The sequence below is a fragment of the Urocitellus parryii genome, chromosome 7 (assembly GCF_045843805.1).
Source record: "Urocitellus parryii isolate mUroPar1 chromosome 7, mUroPar1.hap1, whole genome shotgun sequence".
Lineage (NCBI taxonomy): Eukaryota > Metazoa > Chordata > Mammalia > Rodentia > Sciuridae > Urocitellus > Urocitellus parryii.
In genome coordinates this window covers 47,379,524-47,397,186 of record NC_135537.1, presented here as the reverse complement: position 1 = coordinate 47,397,186, position 17,663 = coordinate 47,379,524, and the positions used below count along the sequence as shown (strand labels likewise).

The following is a 17,663-nucleotide window of genomic DNA, read 5'->3' as shown; positions in this document are numbered from 1 at the left end:
GAGCACCAGAGAGTTCAGAAATAGACCTACACATATATTATCAATAGATTTTTAACAAAAGTGCTAAGATATTTCAGTGGTAAAAGGGAAAATCTTTTCAATAAATGTTGGGTCAACTGGATATCCATATGGAAGAAAATTAACTTTAACCCCTATCTCTCAGCCCATAAACAAAGATTAATGTTAAGGTGAAAGTTTGAAAGAAAACAAGAAAAAATCTTGATAGGCACAAGTTTCTTAGAAAAAGAGCAGTAACCACAAAAGAAAAATATGGATAAATTTTACTTCATCAAAACTAAAAACTTCTGTTCTTCAAAAGACACTATTAAGAAAATAAAAAGGCAACCCATATACCGCGAGAAACTATTGAGACATGGTATTATATCCAGAATATATTTTTCAAAACCTTTATAGCTTAATTAAAAAAAAAAAAACCACCATTCTTTTTAATTTTTTTAGTTGTAGTTGGACAGCAATTAGGATTGTTAAGAGTGTATCAGAAATTTTATGTATTTTTATGTGGTGCTGAGGATTGAACCCAGTGCCTCACATGTGCTATGTGAGCGCTCTATCATTGAACCACAACCCCAACCCAACAAAAGCATTTTTAAGATGACAAAGATTCACTTCACCAAAAAAGATATGCAAATCATGCACAGTGGTGCTTACCTGTAGTGCCAGCTATTCAGGAGATTGAGATTGGAGAATTGCTTGAGCCTAAGAGTTCAAGGTCAGCCTGAGCAATGTTAACAAGACCCTGTCTCAAAGAAAAAGATATGCAGATGGAAAGTGAACACATTAAAAAGATGCTCACTAGTCATTGGGGAAATACAAATTTTAAAACTCAATGAAACAGCATTTTGGGATAGTGTTGATAGTTTCTTAAAATGTTCAGTGTGTAACAACCTACTTTATGCCCTAGCAGTTACATTTTTAGGTGTTTACCCAATTGAGATATGATATACATCCATATATCATATGCTTTTGCATAGTATTCATTGCAACATTATTTCAGTGTTACAAACTGCAAGCAACCTAAGTGTGTATCCTGTGAATGGATAAACAAATATATAGTCATGTCCTGTAATGCTACTCAGTGATATGAATAATGAACTGTTGGTTCCCATAACAACATGGATGAATCCCAGAAACATTATGGGAGTGGGAGGTGGAAAAAGATCAGAAATCAGAAGACAGTATGTATAGAAAAAAGCATGTATATATGCTTATATATAACTTCTCAGAAAAACAGTATAAATGGTAAAATTCTTGATCATCTAAAACTGTAGATGATTTTACCTACAAAAGGCCAAAAAGGAACATAATGGAAATATTCAGTATCTTGATTGTGATGGTCACACAGGTGAATACATCTGTTGAAACACTTAAATTTGTGTTTTTTGCTGTATATAAATTATAGTTCAGTTGATTTATAAAAATTAAAATAAGTACTACATATTTTATTATACCTAAAATAGTTACTATCTTATACATATAATCTGGGAATGTTTGAAAATATTATATATGTAGAATATTTCTTCCCAAATAGATTGGATGAATGAATAAGAGGTTAGTGTATTTTTACTTTTTAAATATATAAGATAGCATAGATGTTTTAAAAAATCATCAGAAATGTATGTTTGAACTAATCAACAATTTGGATACCCAACTTGGGACATGTATATATTGTAAATAAGTTTTTTGGTACAGTTGTTTTTCTTGAAGAATAGATAACTCTAAGTGTTTTCAGCTCAATAAACATGGGTAAAATAAAATAGTAAAGGATTCTTTATGCTCTGTTGCTAAAAATTTTGTTGGACTTGCTTAGTGTTATCATTTGCCATGCACGAAGCTGTTCACATAGTTATGCTGTGTGCATAACTGCACAACAGAAAATTTTAGTCATATAATTATTATCTTTACTAAATCTTTATTGAGGCCTAATACTATGCTCATTTCCCAGGTTATGTTGTGTGGCATGCAGGAGGTTGACTTAGCAGATTGGCAAAGAAATACTGTTTATCGACATTATACACGAAACAGCAAGCAAATAATTTGGTTTTGGCAGGTATTTGCTTTATCTTTTCAAAACAGAGTATTCAAGGAAATGTTGTCTAATGAAATGTGATTTTTTAAAACAATTTTTTTAATTGAGACTGCTTTTGGATGTGGATTTTTAGACTTCCAGTTCTAAATCTGAAAGAAGTAATGTGAACAGTTGCTAAATGTGTTTACCATTACTTCTTTGACTGTCTTTCTGAATGAGGGAATTAATAACAGTTTAAGTAATAATTTAATGGTAATAGTTGTAGGCACACATTTTTTCTAGTAGTGTCAGAAATATTCTGTGAATTTCACTTAAATCCAAAAGCAAATGAGGAACTATGTTTTCAGTGAGAAAGTCCATGCAGATACTTTAAGGAAATCAAATAATCCAAGGAATGATATCTAAGAACAACTTCATTTATTTGCTTATTTATTTTTTGTTTTATGGATTGAACTGTAATGGGATTGTCTCTGGACATCCAAGTGCACCATCCTAATCTTGATGCACATTTTGTGTGTTTAAGAATTCAAAATCTCTAGTTCTGAGATATTTTTCCACATAAATATCCTATTGATTAAGACTGTTTGAGCAACTTAGTGATTGAACTTTTAGTTTACTTCTGCTTAACTGTTTCACTTTGAGATGAAAAGCTGGTGTTTGGTATAAGTAGATAAAGACTTTTCCAAGAACTGTATCTTGTCATAACTTTATTGCTTAATAAAGAACACTTCTAAAAATCTATCTTAAAATATATTTGAACATGTGCAAAATGATACATACCAAACTGTTTAATACAACATTGTTAATATCCTAACAGATACTAGAAACAACCTAAATGTCCATTAGGAGAGGACTGAGTAAATAAAGTATAATAAAATGTGTGTTCTGTATAAATTATTCACTATTAATATTTATGTATTAGTGTATAAAATGTACCATTAAATATGCTGTCTCTGAAAAGGCAGGGAGTAAAAGAAAAACAGTTCCAAAAGCTAAACAGTTGGAGGCCAAGCTGGAAAATATGCTTTTTTACACTGTTTACCCTTATAGTTTTGAATTCTGTTCTGTTACCTATTATTTATAGATAGATACACATATATTATAGATAAATAGAAGTAAGTTAATTTTCAAGCCTAAAAAGTACCTGAATTACATTACATTATCAAGTATATGCAAGTGTTTGTAAATGTCCATTTTAGGCTCTTTGCTAGCTTCATTGCCCTTTTTATTCTCTTGCTGTTTGGACATTTTGATCTACATAGCTAAGGAGCTAAAGCTTTGAATCATATAAAAATCCAAATGAACACTGTGTTTTCTGAATTGGGTTTGTTTGTGGTAGGTTTATGCCGGACCTGATATTAAGCTTGTCTTATGCTTAAAGTTAATTCCCTATTTAAAAGATACATTTCTACTCTCACACTGCTTCCTAAGTTCCTTGCTTTCTATTATACTCAAAGCAGTCAAATCACTATTTCACCATATTTCCATATTTTATGTCCCTTTGTCAAAAGAAGTAATCAATGAAGTAATTTTTTGAGGTATTTGCAATTTGTTTTTTCAGATAATAAAACACAAAATATTGGGAAAATGTTTAGTGCCAGGAAATACCACAAACTATTCAGAGTGGAAACAGGGAAATATTCTATGTTTTTTGTAGCTTAAAAGGGAGAGGGTAGTTGACTCAAGGAAGAATAACAATGATTTAGAAGTGAACCATTCCTGAACTCAAATGTTAGTTCTACCACTTATTAGCTGTTTGAAAACGACAAGTTATTTACACTCTACAGGCCATATGCAGCGTTGATGTTAAGGATCTAACTTATCTCATAGAATTGCTGTGAGGTCTAAATGAGAAGTATGTGGCATAGTGCTTGGCAGAAGCCCTCAGTGGGTGATAGCTGTTACATTATAATCCACTGACATCTATTCTAGTTGTACCTTTTAGTGATATAATATTAGACAAGTAACTCAACCTTTCTAAGCTTCTTATTTATTTCTTCTCTGTAAGATGGATACGGTGGCCAATCTATAGTGTTTTTTTGAGGATTAACATATACTTAACATGATGCCTAAGCTGAATAAATATTATAACCGTCTTTTAATCACATATCCTTTTAATCAATTTCAGTGTTAAATATTATTTGATTTATTCAACTGTTTTCATTGCATTTATTTTGTATTAATGTGTATTTGAGAATTTAGCATTTATATTATATTAAAATACATTTGGTTTTGTTACAGTTTGTGAAAGAAACAGACAATGAAGTAAGAATGCGACTATTGCAGTTTGTCACTGGAACCTGCCGCTTACCACTAGGAGGATTTGCTGAGCTCATGGGTAAGTGCAGTTTTTCTGTAGATAGTTTTGTATTGATAATGGCTTTTAGACATATGATGAACTTAATAAACCTCAGGATTACTATTATGGGTTTCTTATAAAAAGCTTTTAATATCAAAAGTGTTTATAAGACAAAAATGTGTCTCTTTATATAGCCCACGTGGCCATTACTTTGCCTCCTGGGCTGATTGTGAAGGGAGTAAGAAGCTATAGAAATCCTAATCTTTGCTGGGCATGGTGGTACACGCCTGTAATCCCAGTGACCTGGGAGGCTGAGACAGGAGGATCAGAAGTTCAAAGCCAGCTTCAGCAAAAGCAAGGCACTAAGCAACTCAGTGAGACCCTGTCTCTAAATAAAATACAAAATAGGGCTGGGGATAAGGCTCAGTGGTCAAGTGTCCCTGAGTTCAATCCCTGGTACCACCCCCCTCAAAAAAAAGAAATCCTCATCTTTATGTGGTATAATTCTTAACTGCTAAATTTGCAGCACCAAGAAGCTTCTAATACAAAAGCAATGTACACTATAAATCTCTTCTTTAAGTTTATATACTGTATTATTCATATGTCTACGTGATATGTTCTATATTTAACTGTTGTCAGAATCAAAAGTGTAAAGGACCAGATAAATATTATCCTGTTTTCCTGGTTTAGGAAGTAATGGGCCTCAAAAATTTTGTATTGAAAAAGTTGGAAAAGATACCTGGTTACCAAGAAGCCATACATGGTAAGTTTAAGAATCCTGTAACAGGAAGATAAAAGTCAGAATATTTTGCTTTTTAAAAATATGTATGATCCTGTATAATATATTATTTGTCAGAATTTCAGTTTTGATAACAGACTAATTAATACAGCATTCTCCAACTAAACATGTGAGAATTACTGTTTATTAGTTAATACAAATTCTTGAGAACTGTTTCCATTCATTCAACAAATATTTATTTTTTTTTATTTTTGTTTTTTGCTTTAAAACATTAGATGCCATATTTCTTTATTCTTATGAAAGAATAATCCAATGAATATTTAAATGAATGTTTTTTATCATTCACAACTATAAACATTTTGTATACTTGTACACAATTTTACATACACATAAAATGTCTATAGTACTTTTTGCTTTATTTCTTCATAAGTTTTTAAATGAGCATATCTGGTTTTTCAAACCCAGATATGCTCATTTAAATATGATAAGACAGAAAAAGAATGTGTTGAAATAACCCATCAACAAATATTTAGAGTATTGAAAGTAAGGCCGCATTGTTCCCTACCTTTTGTGAACTTTACACTCCATGGTAGGGCACAAGTGACAAACAGGTGAACAGATATGTAACTATGGAAAAAGAATAGCCAGAAGGGTCCTGCTCTGGATTGGGTCATTAAGAGGTTTCTTGGAAAGGGTAATGTTTGAGTATAATAAATAGTATGCTGTAGGAAGAAATTGGGGAAGAACATTCTTTGAGCCAGTATGCTGTGGAGTGAGCAAACCCCTGAAGAAAGAAACCATTTCATTACAAGGAAATGAAAGATGTCTGGTGTGATTGGACTTGGTAAGTCAGAGATGAAAAGAATTTGGAAATATAAGTAGGGGCTAAATTCAAATGGAGCATTATTGCTTATTATACAGAATTGAGATTCCATACTAAGGAAAATTAGAAGCCTTTAAAGAGTTTTAAATCGCAAGTAATGGGATCGAAGAAGAATCATTTGGGAAATAGGTTAGAGATGAAATCAGATGTACAGGTGAATGCAGGGAAACTAGCTATAGCAATCAAAGCAGCTGAAAACAGGAAGCTAGGTTCATTGAACTTTCATCTTTATGAGGCACTGAAATTTTTTTTTTTTTACTGAATCTTCATCCTTGAGTTATGTCCAATAGTTGTGTCATAAAATACAAAGTCTGCATACAGCTCTTCTGCATACCAAAGAATGGTGGTTTTTCTTGAAGGAGAGCTCTTGGGTAGTTGTTTTGAAATTAAAAGCTGGACTAACTTGCTTTTTTTTTATGGAATTTATTTTTATTTCAAAGAATGGCAAACAAACCATGTTTATTCATTGGGGTATTGGCATTTTCTTGAAAAGTAATGAAGTAAACTTATCTCACTTCAAGGAAAGCAACAGATATTTGTTGACAGTGATAAAAGTTGAAGTTTCGAGTAAAAATAAGAATTCTGGAAATTTTGTATATGCCACCATAAGCTTAACTACTTCCCAAGACTGGTAAGATTAGTGGTGTTATTAGTAAAAACGGATTTTTTTCTATTAAAGTGACCCAATATTTAGCAATATAACATAACCAGTGCATATTACACAATCATGCCTGGGTAAAAGATCTATTCAGGGTGTGAGAGAGACCGGTGGATTTTTTAATACTTATTTTTTTTGGTGTAGATGGACACAACACAATGCCTTTATTTTTATGTGGTGCTGAGGATCGAACCCAGGTCCCACCTGTGCTAGGCGAGTGTTCTACCACTGAACCACAATCCCAGCCCAAGAGACCGGTGGATTTTTTTTTTTTTTTAAAGAGAGAAAAGAGAGAGAGAAAGAGAGAATGAATATGAATCTTTTTTTTTTGTAGATGGACACAACACAGTGCCTTTATTTTTATGTGGTGCCGAGAATCAAACCTGGATCGCGCCCATCCTAGGCTAATGCTCTACCACTGAGCCACAATCCCAGCCCGACCAGTGGATTTTTAACAAAGAATTCTTTGATATGGTTTCAGGACCCATATTGTCCATATCTTTATCAAATATACTATTAAGGAATTATCCATTTATCTGAAGATGATTATAATACATCTCCATTTTCTAACTGCTTATCTATAAGACTTTCATATACTTGATTCAGATTTTCATATGCTTAATCCAAAATAATATAGTATGATCCATTGAATACACAAGATGTTTTCTTTTTCTTCTTTAATTTTTAAAAAAAAGTTATACATGGACACAATATTTTTATTTTATTTATTTTTATGTGCCACTGAGGATTGAACCCAGTGCCCCACATGTATGAGGCAAGTGCTCTGCCACTGAGCCGCAACCCCAGCCCCCCACCCCACACAAGATGTTTTTTATTAGATCAGATATTTTTTAAAAAAGATTTGTAAAACAATGTCAGTCCACTGGTTTTTGGAAATAGTCATTGCATTCATTGCTTATTTAAAAATTAAAATTAATATTTTAAAATTTTGTTTTTAGTTCTGTGGTAAATATTGATAAATATAATTCACATAAACAAAAGCCCTTTAGAGTGAAGAGTTCTTGTGACCAAAAACATTTAAGAACCTTTGGCCAGGATTCAAGGAGCAGATCCAATAGAGGTAGAGATTGCTGAGGTAGAGGAGTTAGAAAGATTTTAGATTTATAAAGAGAAAATAGTTATCAACATTTGGTTTTTCTGTATTTTCAAAATATAAGGTGAGGTCACTGGATAAGAATGAAGAAAATAAAATCTTCTAAGGAGAAAGAATTGGGCATTTCAGAAAAGAGAAAAGTATTTATTAGGCTGAATATTGGGTAATTGGATTGCTCACTTGGATTTACTACTTTATTTAAAATGACAACAATCTACAAGATTGTGTGTTTTTTTTTCCCCCAAGCAATTTTTTAAAAATATTTATTTTTTAGTTGTAGTTGGACATGATATCTTTATTTATTTATTTTTATGTGGTGCTGAGGATTGAACCCAGGACTTCACTTGCTAGGCAAGTGCTCTACTGCTGAGCCACAACACAAGCCTTCCCCAAGCAATTTTTAACTGTTAAGGTGCAGGGAACAAACAGAAGGTGGAATTCATTCAGGATTTGAGTTTTGATTAGTTAATTCAAAAGAAGGAGAGACACAGTATTTAAAACTATTTGCAAAGTTGTGATTATAATAATGGAATAAGATCACTAATTATAATGATGTTCTGCAGATAAAGATAAAAGTGAAGACAGAAGAGCTGAGGATGGGATAGGATGATGAAGTAATAATGGGTTAATAGGCTGGCATTTTCATTGACCATTTTTCTTTCCAACTTATTTCAGAGAAAAAGATTTTTTAATTAGAAATGTACTGGTGGTGGTGAGGTTCAAGTTATGATCCTGGGGTTAGTAACTCAAAAAGCCACAAGAGCAAGGAACTTGATGGCCATATTGTTGCGTGTATCCATGTAAATGAGACGATTATGCCCCCAGGTGCCAGAGCTCTCAGTAAATGAAGGAGCACAACCAAGCAATCAGCAGGTAGGCTATACAACTATGTGCCTCAGAACAGGCTAGTTTTATTAATTGGCTACAGAAGAAATGGCATGTTTAAGACTTAACTGGATTTCAGTTATGATAAGAAGCTATTGAGACTATGAAATAGAAGTTCAAAACAATAAGATGAAAAATATGAAATGGTAGACAGGTTGAGTTTAATTCAAACCAAGGGAAATAGATCAGTATTGAGATGAGCATTTGGATGAAAATATACGATCTATGCTGGTCATGGTGGCACATGCCTGTAATTGCAGCAACTTGGGAGGCTGAGGCAGGAGGATCGAAAGTTCAAAGCCAGCGTCATCAACTAAGGGAGGCCCTAAGCAACTTAGTGAGATCCTATCTCAAAATTAAAAAGGCTGGTGATATAGCTTAGTAGTTAAGCACCCTGGGTTTGATCCCTGGTGCCAAAAAAAAGGGAAATATATGATCCAGAAAGACTTGGATTTTTATCAGTGACTGTGGTAAGCAGTGATTTAATCTGTGATGAAATTAGTCTTAATGATTCTCAGATATAGAGACACAGGGTCCTACTGTTGTCATCTCCAGTGGTTTGTTTTGAGAGGTAGGAGCTTTAAGCTTTCTGAAAGCTATATACAGTTGGTAAGCCAATTAGCATACAGTTCCTTCAGATGAAATAGATGCGTTGGTCAGTCTCTTTTTTATAATACACATCACACCAAAAAAAAAAAAAAAAAAAACAGAATTAGAACTTAGTACTTTCATATTTACATAATAAGTACTCAATAATAAGATGAATGGATTTTTTATTAAGTCTCTGTCCTGTAAAACATCACAGCTGGGCATAGTGGCTTATGCTTCTATTCTCAGGAATTTGGGAGGCTGAAGGTAAGGAGAATCACAAGTTTGAAGCCACCAAAAATAAAAGGGTAGGAATATACAGCCAAGCAATAGGTCCTGGGTTTGATCCCCAGTGCCCCATACATACCTTAAATATAATCAAACAGCACAAAATATAATGACTAAGATCTTAAAATAGAAACTATTTGGTATTTTTTCAGATTATCTGCTTTCTTAATGTTCTTCAGCTTAACACTAAATATCTGCAGTATGCATATCAGATCAGTGTTTTAGGGATACAGAGCTAGCTGATGCTACCCTTGTAGATTTTAGAGTCTAAGGAGAGAAACCAGTTAGTTGAAAATAAACACTAAAATAGAAATAAAAAGAGGTCATGGATAGGCGAAAGATGCTCTAGGTAAACTTCTTGGACGAAGCTGTAACATCTGGGCTGATTCTTGATGAATTAGAATTTCATAGGCTGAAAAGGATATTATAGACCAGGAAACTATTACAGCATAGAAATAGAAAAAGAAAAGAATGTGCTATACTTAGAGAACATTAAATAAGTTGATGGAGGCTATACTAAAAACAGGGTAGGCTTTTTTTCTGTCATTCTACCCCCTCTGTTCCCATAGCTATTTGAGGAGATAAAGGTTTTTAAAGAGTCCAAAAACTAGTTTGTGAGTCCAAAAACTAGTTTGTTTAGCAGAGTATTTCTGACTAGACAGAATGTTGAGAAGTAAATTTAAAAATAGGGATATCATCAGTAGATATTAGGGAAATGCAAATTAACATTATAATGTAACACAACATAGCATTAACACGACCAAATTAAAACAACAATGAAAAGATTAGCAACATTATCTGTTGGTGAATTTTCCTTCTTTGTAGGTGGGAGTGTAAACTGGTATGCTTCAAATAAAGTTAAACATGCAGATATCATTATAAACATGTACATATATGTGTGTATACCTATAAATGGTAATTCCATTTGTAATTATTTGCCCAAGAAATAAAACAGGTGTCTGAAGAATTCTTACAGGGAAAAAAAATTGAAAATTTCACTAAAGCTTTACTCACAATAGCTTAACAAAATGGGGGGGGGGGGTGTCAGATAAGAAGGCAGGAAATTCTCTAGTGATTCAAATAAGAGATATACACAGGGATGTAGTGGCAATAGAAATGATAAACAGGGAGAAGATAGGAGAGATTTAGGTGACAGAAATGAGAGAATTTGGCAAAGGCTGTATATATAAATTATGGAAGAGAATTAGAAAGGAACAGGTTGCTTTGGTTATAAGATTATTGAAATGATATTTCTTGCTGACTTCAATCATTATCAGATACTTTTATAATTTAAATGGGAGGGCAATATATGGTCTGCTTATACTAGGAGAATAATATGGTCTGAGAACCACACTATTTTGGTCTGTTGCTTCCTTTTAAAGGCTCTTTTCAGCTTTCCTAACTTACATGGGAGGGGAATATTTCCACATGAGGAAGGGAAGTTACAGAAAGGCTCTAATAGAGGGGGAACCAAAACTTTGGATACTGAAATCCTAATATAGCTAGTCAGTGCCATGTTCTAAAATATATCCTTCAGAAACAGTACGTTGTTATTTTAAGCATTTTCAATATTTTTGTTTTTCATCATTTTGTCCCAGAAAGGAATTGAATCTGAGCAGAACTGAAAGTGTCATTATAGAAAAGGTTATAATCTCATTGGTGAAACTTGAGAAAACTATATATTTGTTCATTGACTATCTCCACCCCAGAACATAAAGGACTTTTTTTTTAATCATCACTATATCACTAGCATATGAAGATTCTCAATAAAGAATGAGTGAGTGAGTGAAAGAAATGGACTATTACAAGAGAACTTAGGGGGACTAATGACACATAGGAGTAGTAAAGAGAAGATTAATGATTTTTTTTTTTTAAATTCCAGAATCTTTATCCACATTGCTATAGTCAACATAATCCTATTTTTCTCTGGGAAAAATTAATTTTTTAAAAAATATAGGTCTTAAATTTGAATGGATTCCTCTAAGATATCTGAATATCCTAATATACTAATATTAATAGTGAATTGTTAGAATATGTTTGGCAAAATTTTTACATACATAACATACTTCTCTTCATTCAGCTTTTCAGTGTGTTTTACTGTATTGGAAATATTTTCAGTTTATTTTATTAAAAATATATGATTTTGTTTTTGTTTTTGTTCAGTTTTAATCGCTTGGATCTACCACCATATAAGAGTTATGAACAACTAAAGGAAAAACTTCTTTTTGCAATAGAAGAGACAGAGGGCTTTGGACAAGAATGAATGTGGCTTCTTATCTTGGAGGAGCTCTTGCATTTAAATACCCCAGCCAAGAAAAATTGCACAGATGTGTATATAAGCTGTTCATTCTGTACAGTGAATTTTCTGAACCTCAAAAGTATAAATGTTTTCCGTTCTTCCACAGAAATATGCAAAAGTTCATCATTTTCTACTTTATTTATTGTTCCCTTGAAATGACTGACCAGGAAAAAGATCATCATTAAATTTTGAAGCAAGCAAGAGACTTTATTAAATATAAGAAGTATATTATCTATATAAGCATATATGATAGTGGCTCTAGTTCTATAGAGCCCCAAGTGTATTAAACATGACAGCTGTTCATTCACAAAGATCTGAATTTGCTTTACCTTGTTTCTATTATCCAGGGAAAAAGTGCAAATTGCTCCATGTTCTCCCTTATGTAACATCTCCTGAGGGTGTTTAGTTGCATGGCTGTTCAGGAAGGTATTAAGGGCTTAGGCCAAATCTTACTTTGAGTATATAAAAAAATGCTGCTGGCTTTTTTTGAAGACAGGTGCTTGAACTTGTCACTTTGTTTTAAAATAAATACAATAGTTGAAAAAATTTCCACTCTTTGCTTACATCAGTAATACATTGAGTGAAATCATAACTAACATAGAAGTCACGTACTAGATCCAATAACATTTAGTTTGTTACAGAGATTGGAAAAAATTCATTGAGCAGCATAGAGATTTGTTTACATGTTACTTTGAGATGCTAGGTATTTGTGAAATTAAAAGAATCAGCCACTTACGTACTTCTGTTTTATAAATCTTTGATGTTCAAATTTAATAATAAACTAATGCAGCTTGATACTTAGGAACATATAAAAAGGTAACTTGAACTTTGGCACTTTTGTGTTGAAAGTTTTGGTTTTGTAAAACCAGAGGCATTGAATAAGTTACATAAACATTGAAAAGTTACATAAACATTTAAACACTCAAATAGGTGAATAATGATTTTTTATTAGTGTTTGAATATCTTCATTGCTCTCAAATTCATGAAAGTTCTATATCTGAATTACAATAAGCATGTAAAAATCTTTTCACTCAGGAGGATATTTACTTAACTACAAAAATACAAAATCCAATGTTAATATTGCTTTTAGCAAACTGGGCTTCCTAATAAAATCAAAAAATTTTCAATTTGTATCATGCTTTCAGTATGCACCAGAAAGTTCATTAACTCAGATTACTTTATAATATTGGGAAATGACTTATTTGAATGTGCTGCCTGTAAATATTCCACCATAAGTGCATATGGGAAACACTAGTATACAGTCTAACTTCATATATACTATATACTAGTTTTTGTTTTGCCAAAATTTTTATTTTTCTACATATTAGCTTATATTCTGCTTTTTTTTAAATTCAGGAATTCACAGTAAAGATGAAATAAAGGCAGTGACTCACATAGTTGAAGACTCATTTCCAAATCCTAACCAAAAACATGCTGTTTTTTTTTTTCAAATCTAAAGAATTATAAAAAAAAATTAATGGGGCTGGGATTGTAGCTCAGCGGTAGAGTGCTCGCCTAGCACGGGCGGGACCCGGGTTTGATCCTCAGCACCACAAAAAAATAAAGGCAGCCCATCTACACCTAAAAAATAAATACTAAAAAAATTTAATGTATGACAAGCTATGAAATACAGGGTGACCAGTCCCTCAAAAGGACTTATTAAATCATTCCGGAAAAAAGACACCAATGGTAGCACTGCCACATGAACTAAGAAGTTATTGACTACCATTCAGCAGTGATATCTGAGAATATAATTTAGCAGATTTGACTGAAGAAGGTGGCATTCAGCTAGTTTCAGGGAGCCGCTCCACTGAGAGAGAATTAACTACACAACAGGTAAGGTTACAGAGATCAAACCAGCTCACTGGAGAAGACTAGTTTGGAGACCTCAGCAGGACCTTTAGAGGCAATTATAGATACCAGATTCACAAACAAACTGTCTTGACTTATCTACTTAGTGATAGTCATGGGAAAAAAAAAAACACAAAACTGTGACCTACATCTCTTACCTGTCTCCTCCCTTATCATCTGTTCTGAGCTGGACCAACCAGAAAGAAATTAAGAGGAAATGGGAGAGAAAGAGGGAGTTCAGAGGCCATCTCACATTGTTACTTCATTTTTGTGGCATTTCCCTCCACCACTAATAAACTGAACCCAGAAATGAGTCACAGATCCAGCACAATCCCAACAATCAGGTCAACTGTCTTCCAAGAAAGAAACTATCAATCAATGTTTACTTTTTTTGTACTTCCTTCTAACGTTAACCTTTACCCGTACTGACTTAAATTATCCGCCTAACTCTTCTTACCCTGAAAACTAGATAGGATGGTGATATGTTAACAATATTGCCAGGTAAGTTTAGTCTACTAAAAATTACTTCAATTGTTAAGTTGCATCCATAACTCATAGAACTCTAGATATGAAATAGGAAGTTCTACATATGTGCTTCCCTGCATGTGGAACTCTTGAAAGTACATGTCCCTTTTGAGGACCCTGAGCCATCATTTGGAGAGATGATGGTTCTTAGAAAGTTTTTGTAGGTATTCTACACAGATTATTAGAATACCATCTCAGATGAGACCCAACATGGCCCTGCTGGTCAGTTGTGGTTCCTGTGTTAATGCTGAATAAAATAATGCTGACCGAATTCGGCTTTACAGTTGACTGAATCTAAAATGATCTTCTAGATAATTCAGAAATAAAGCAAATTTATTAAAGTATACGATTGTGAAAATAAAAGTTCTAGAACACTTCCCCCTTAGTCTGTTGAACATAGCCAAGCTTGAGGCCAACTCAAAAGTGTTCAAAAGTGGCATGTCCTGAATTCCAAAATTTCTCTCCCCCATCTCAACCAAGGAAAATACAGGTGAAAACTTTTAAAAGTACTTACTAATACTCATTATAAATCTTTGATGAAAAGTATAATCTTAATTCTCACAACTACATGAGATTGGTATTTTTGTTTTAATGATGTTTGCTTTATAGGTGACATCAGTGAATCTGAGAAGTCATTTTAGAACATTCATAGCTAGTCCCCAGTCCATAATTAGAAATTCAGTTGGGAAAATTTCTTGGTCAAGAAGTGAGAGTCTCAGGTTCTTACAATATCATGGCCACATTTTTCTAAATTCAAGTTTCTTCTCATATCCTCAAAAGGAAGGAAAAAAAAAAAAACATAGGAGAGGTTATCACAGGAGAGGTTATAAATTCTGTAAACCAGTATGTGGAGAAATAAGCTTCTCAAACCAGCATATTCATCTCTGGAATGCATAAAAGAATATTCAAGTGGAGAATGCACAGGAAAGAGAATGTAACGGACTCCAGACATAGTGTCTCACTCCACCCTGAATAAGGAAACATCAAGAAAAAGTCAGGATCCTGGAGTCAAATGGAAAACTTTGAAAGTACCCAGAATCAGAAATATGGAAAGGCATCACATCTTAGGAAGCTATTCTCAAGTAATGTGGAAAAGGAAGTTAAAAGCTCCTTAAAGGACCTACCAACCACACTCTGGAGATAAAATTAATGTTTGATAAAAAAAAAAAAACTTACATGTAATGTTCATAGCTATATTTTTAATACCTAAAAACTGGAAAAAGCCTAAGTGTCCTTCAATGAGTCGTTAAATGAACTGGTACATCCATATAATAAAATATGCATCGACACCAAAAAGAAACTACAGATAGAACTCGGATGGATCTCAAAAGAGTGGAAGAGGATAATCTCAAAAGGTCCCATACAGTGATTCAATTTGTTTAACATTCTTAAACTATACATACAAGTAATTCTTTGACAAGTAAAATCTGAACAAGGTCTGTGGATTGTACCAATGTCAATTTCCTAGTTTGGTGGTAGAGTTATTTAAGATCTATAACTACAGTGGATCTTAACTATACCACTGGAAGAAGAGTACATAGGTCTCCTTTGTACTATTATGAATTTATTAATTCTTTCAAAATAAAAATCTATTTGAAAGCTGTATCAAGTATCAGAATATATATGCTCCCATCCATAAAAGGCTTTGTTAAAGATACCCCATTTCACAAAACAACTTATTGCAGGTGTGTGTGTGTGTGCGTGCACTGGAGGGAATAACCCAGGGTCTTGTTCATGATAAATACATGCTCTACCATTAGCTACACTCTACCCAGTTATTCTTGTACTATCCCAAACCCTCCCAAATTCCTAGTATCGCTGTTAACAAATACACACACATGCTCCTAGAAAAATGCATCCAAAGTCATTGAGAAAATTGAAAAAATAATTAGCAAGTATGAGGACCCCAGCTCTGGAAAAAAAGATGGAAGGGAGAAAAAATTCTAATTAATTTTAAAATTAACACCATATTAATTAATTAATTAATGTTAAAATTAACACCATATGTTAATATGAATTGAGTTGCCATTAGGGGGGGAAAAACCTGAATTAGAAATTTAAAAACTCAGAACTGGACAAACATGAAGATGTGAAATGACTGTGGATTAAAACTGGGAAAAACTGAAAAAAAATACAAAAAGCATCTCAGAAGTGAAAAATATAAAGTGTCTGAAGAATATATAAAATCAAAATATAGGGATATGAAAAGAGCTAAGAAAATGAAACAAAAATTAAAAATCAGGATGAATATAAAAATCAGGTAATGACTGAAAAATATATATTATTAAATGGAGTCCCTAAGATAAGAATGAACAGTAGTTTTCAAAGTGAGGCCAATGGGGTCAATCTATTTGAGCCAACATTGATAAGAACTGCATTGTCTTCTCCAAAATGTCAATGTTATGAGAAGAAAAAGACTGGGGAAATGGTCTAGAATAAAAGCAACTAAGCAGCAAATCAAATGCAATGTACGGCCTTTGGTATTGGTTTTGAAAAGTACATTTTTAGGCATTTTCAAAGTATAAGATGTTTGAGAAAATCTGAACATGGCTATTACACAGGTTGGCTCCAAGATATACCACTTAACTACCTTAAACCAAGAACCCTAAACATTCTAATCATTTGACTTTTAGTGCACCTTCTCTGTAAGATTGCAACTCTGAACATCAAATCCAACTTGAAAATCTACTCCCCTATATGCTACCTCTTTCACAAAACTCTTTTCTTGATAACTTCTCATCCTAGTATTTAGAAATCTTATACCATTTTACATCTCTGATGTCCTAAGATACAAAATAATCTCTGAGCCATGGAAATTTATTGCTACCACTCTTAGGACAATATGGCAATTACTACTTTTACCTTGTTATTTGTGAAGAAACCTAGAGTTTTGTAAGTTTATTCTGTAAAATGGTCACGACATTAGAAGAACTGAAAAGTCATAAAACAGTCATGATTAACATTATCTTTATAAATAAAAGGAAGTTTATTGGGTATTTCATGTATTTTCTTCTCTGAAAGGTCTCATTTCTTTTCACAAACCTGTAAGCAACTGAGTAGCTTCTGTTTGTACCTAGAATGGAAAAATACATTATAAACAAACAGTATGGCTTAGAGAATGTGAAATTGAAGTAGACTCATTTCTAAGAGTTTCTAAAAACTGGGATAGATGATTTTAAGAATAAAATTTCTTGACAGGAATGATTGGATAAGACTTCAGAGAATTCTTTCACATTAGTACATATTCCTAGACTTTTATGTAGTAAAAATGTATTTGATCTGTATGTCAAAGATAGTAATTCTTTATTGCACAAAGCAACCGCTAACATTTATTTGGTGATAGTACCTAAATAGTTACTATGTAGAAACAAACATACTGTAAATAAATTCACATTTGAAGTGAATACTACTGTATTTTCAACAATGTTTGCATTTAGACAATTAAAGTTCTTAATTCACCCTTATTTAATAATGCCTCAACGAAAAC

At 32.8% G+C, this 17,663-nt stretch overlaps 2 protein-coding genes across 7 annotated transcripts in view; one reads left to right on the top strand and one right to left on the bottom strand.

Annotated features, from left to right (window-relative positions):
- The window catches only part of Wwp1 (WW domain containing E3 ubiquitin protein ligase 1), a 104,205-nt gene extending 89,188 nt beyond the window's left edge, over positions 1 to 15,017 (top strand). For all 4 annotated transcript variants that reach the window (XM_026381689.2, XM_026381756.2, XM_026381564.2 and 1 more), the window contains 4 exons: positions 1,964 to 2,068; positions 4,289 to 4,385; positions 5,037 to 5,109; positions 11,665 to 15,017. In XM_026381689.2, the coding sequence (XP_026237474.1) occupies positions 1,964 to 2,068; positions 4,289 to 4,385; positions 5,037 to 5,109; positions 11,665 to 11,764 (375 nt within the window). In that variant the 3' untranslated portion in view covers positions 11,765 to 15,017. The remainder of the gene's footprint in view (positions 1 to 1,963; positions 2,069 to 4,288; positions 4,386 to 5,036; positions 5,110 to 11,664) is intronic.
- Positions 13,210 to 17,663, bottom strand: part of Rmdn1 (regulator of microtubule dynamics 1) — a 36,645-nt gene continuing 32,191 nt past the window's right edge. For all 3 annotated transcript variants that reach the window (XM_026383449.2, XM_026383439.2, XM_077800522.1), the window contains one exon: positions 13,210 to 17,249. In XM_026383449.2, the coding sequence (XP_026239234.1) occupies positions 17,211 to 17,249 (39 nt within the window). In that variant the 3' untranslated portion in view covers positions 13,210 to 17,210. The remainder of the gene's footprint in view (positions 17,250 to 17,663) is intronic.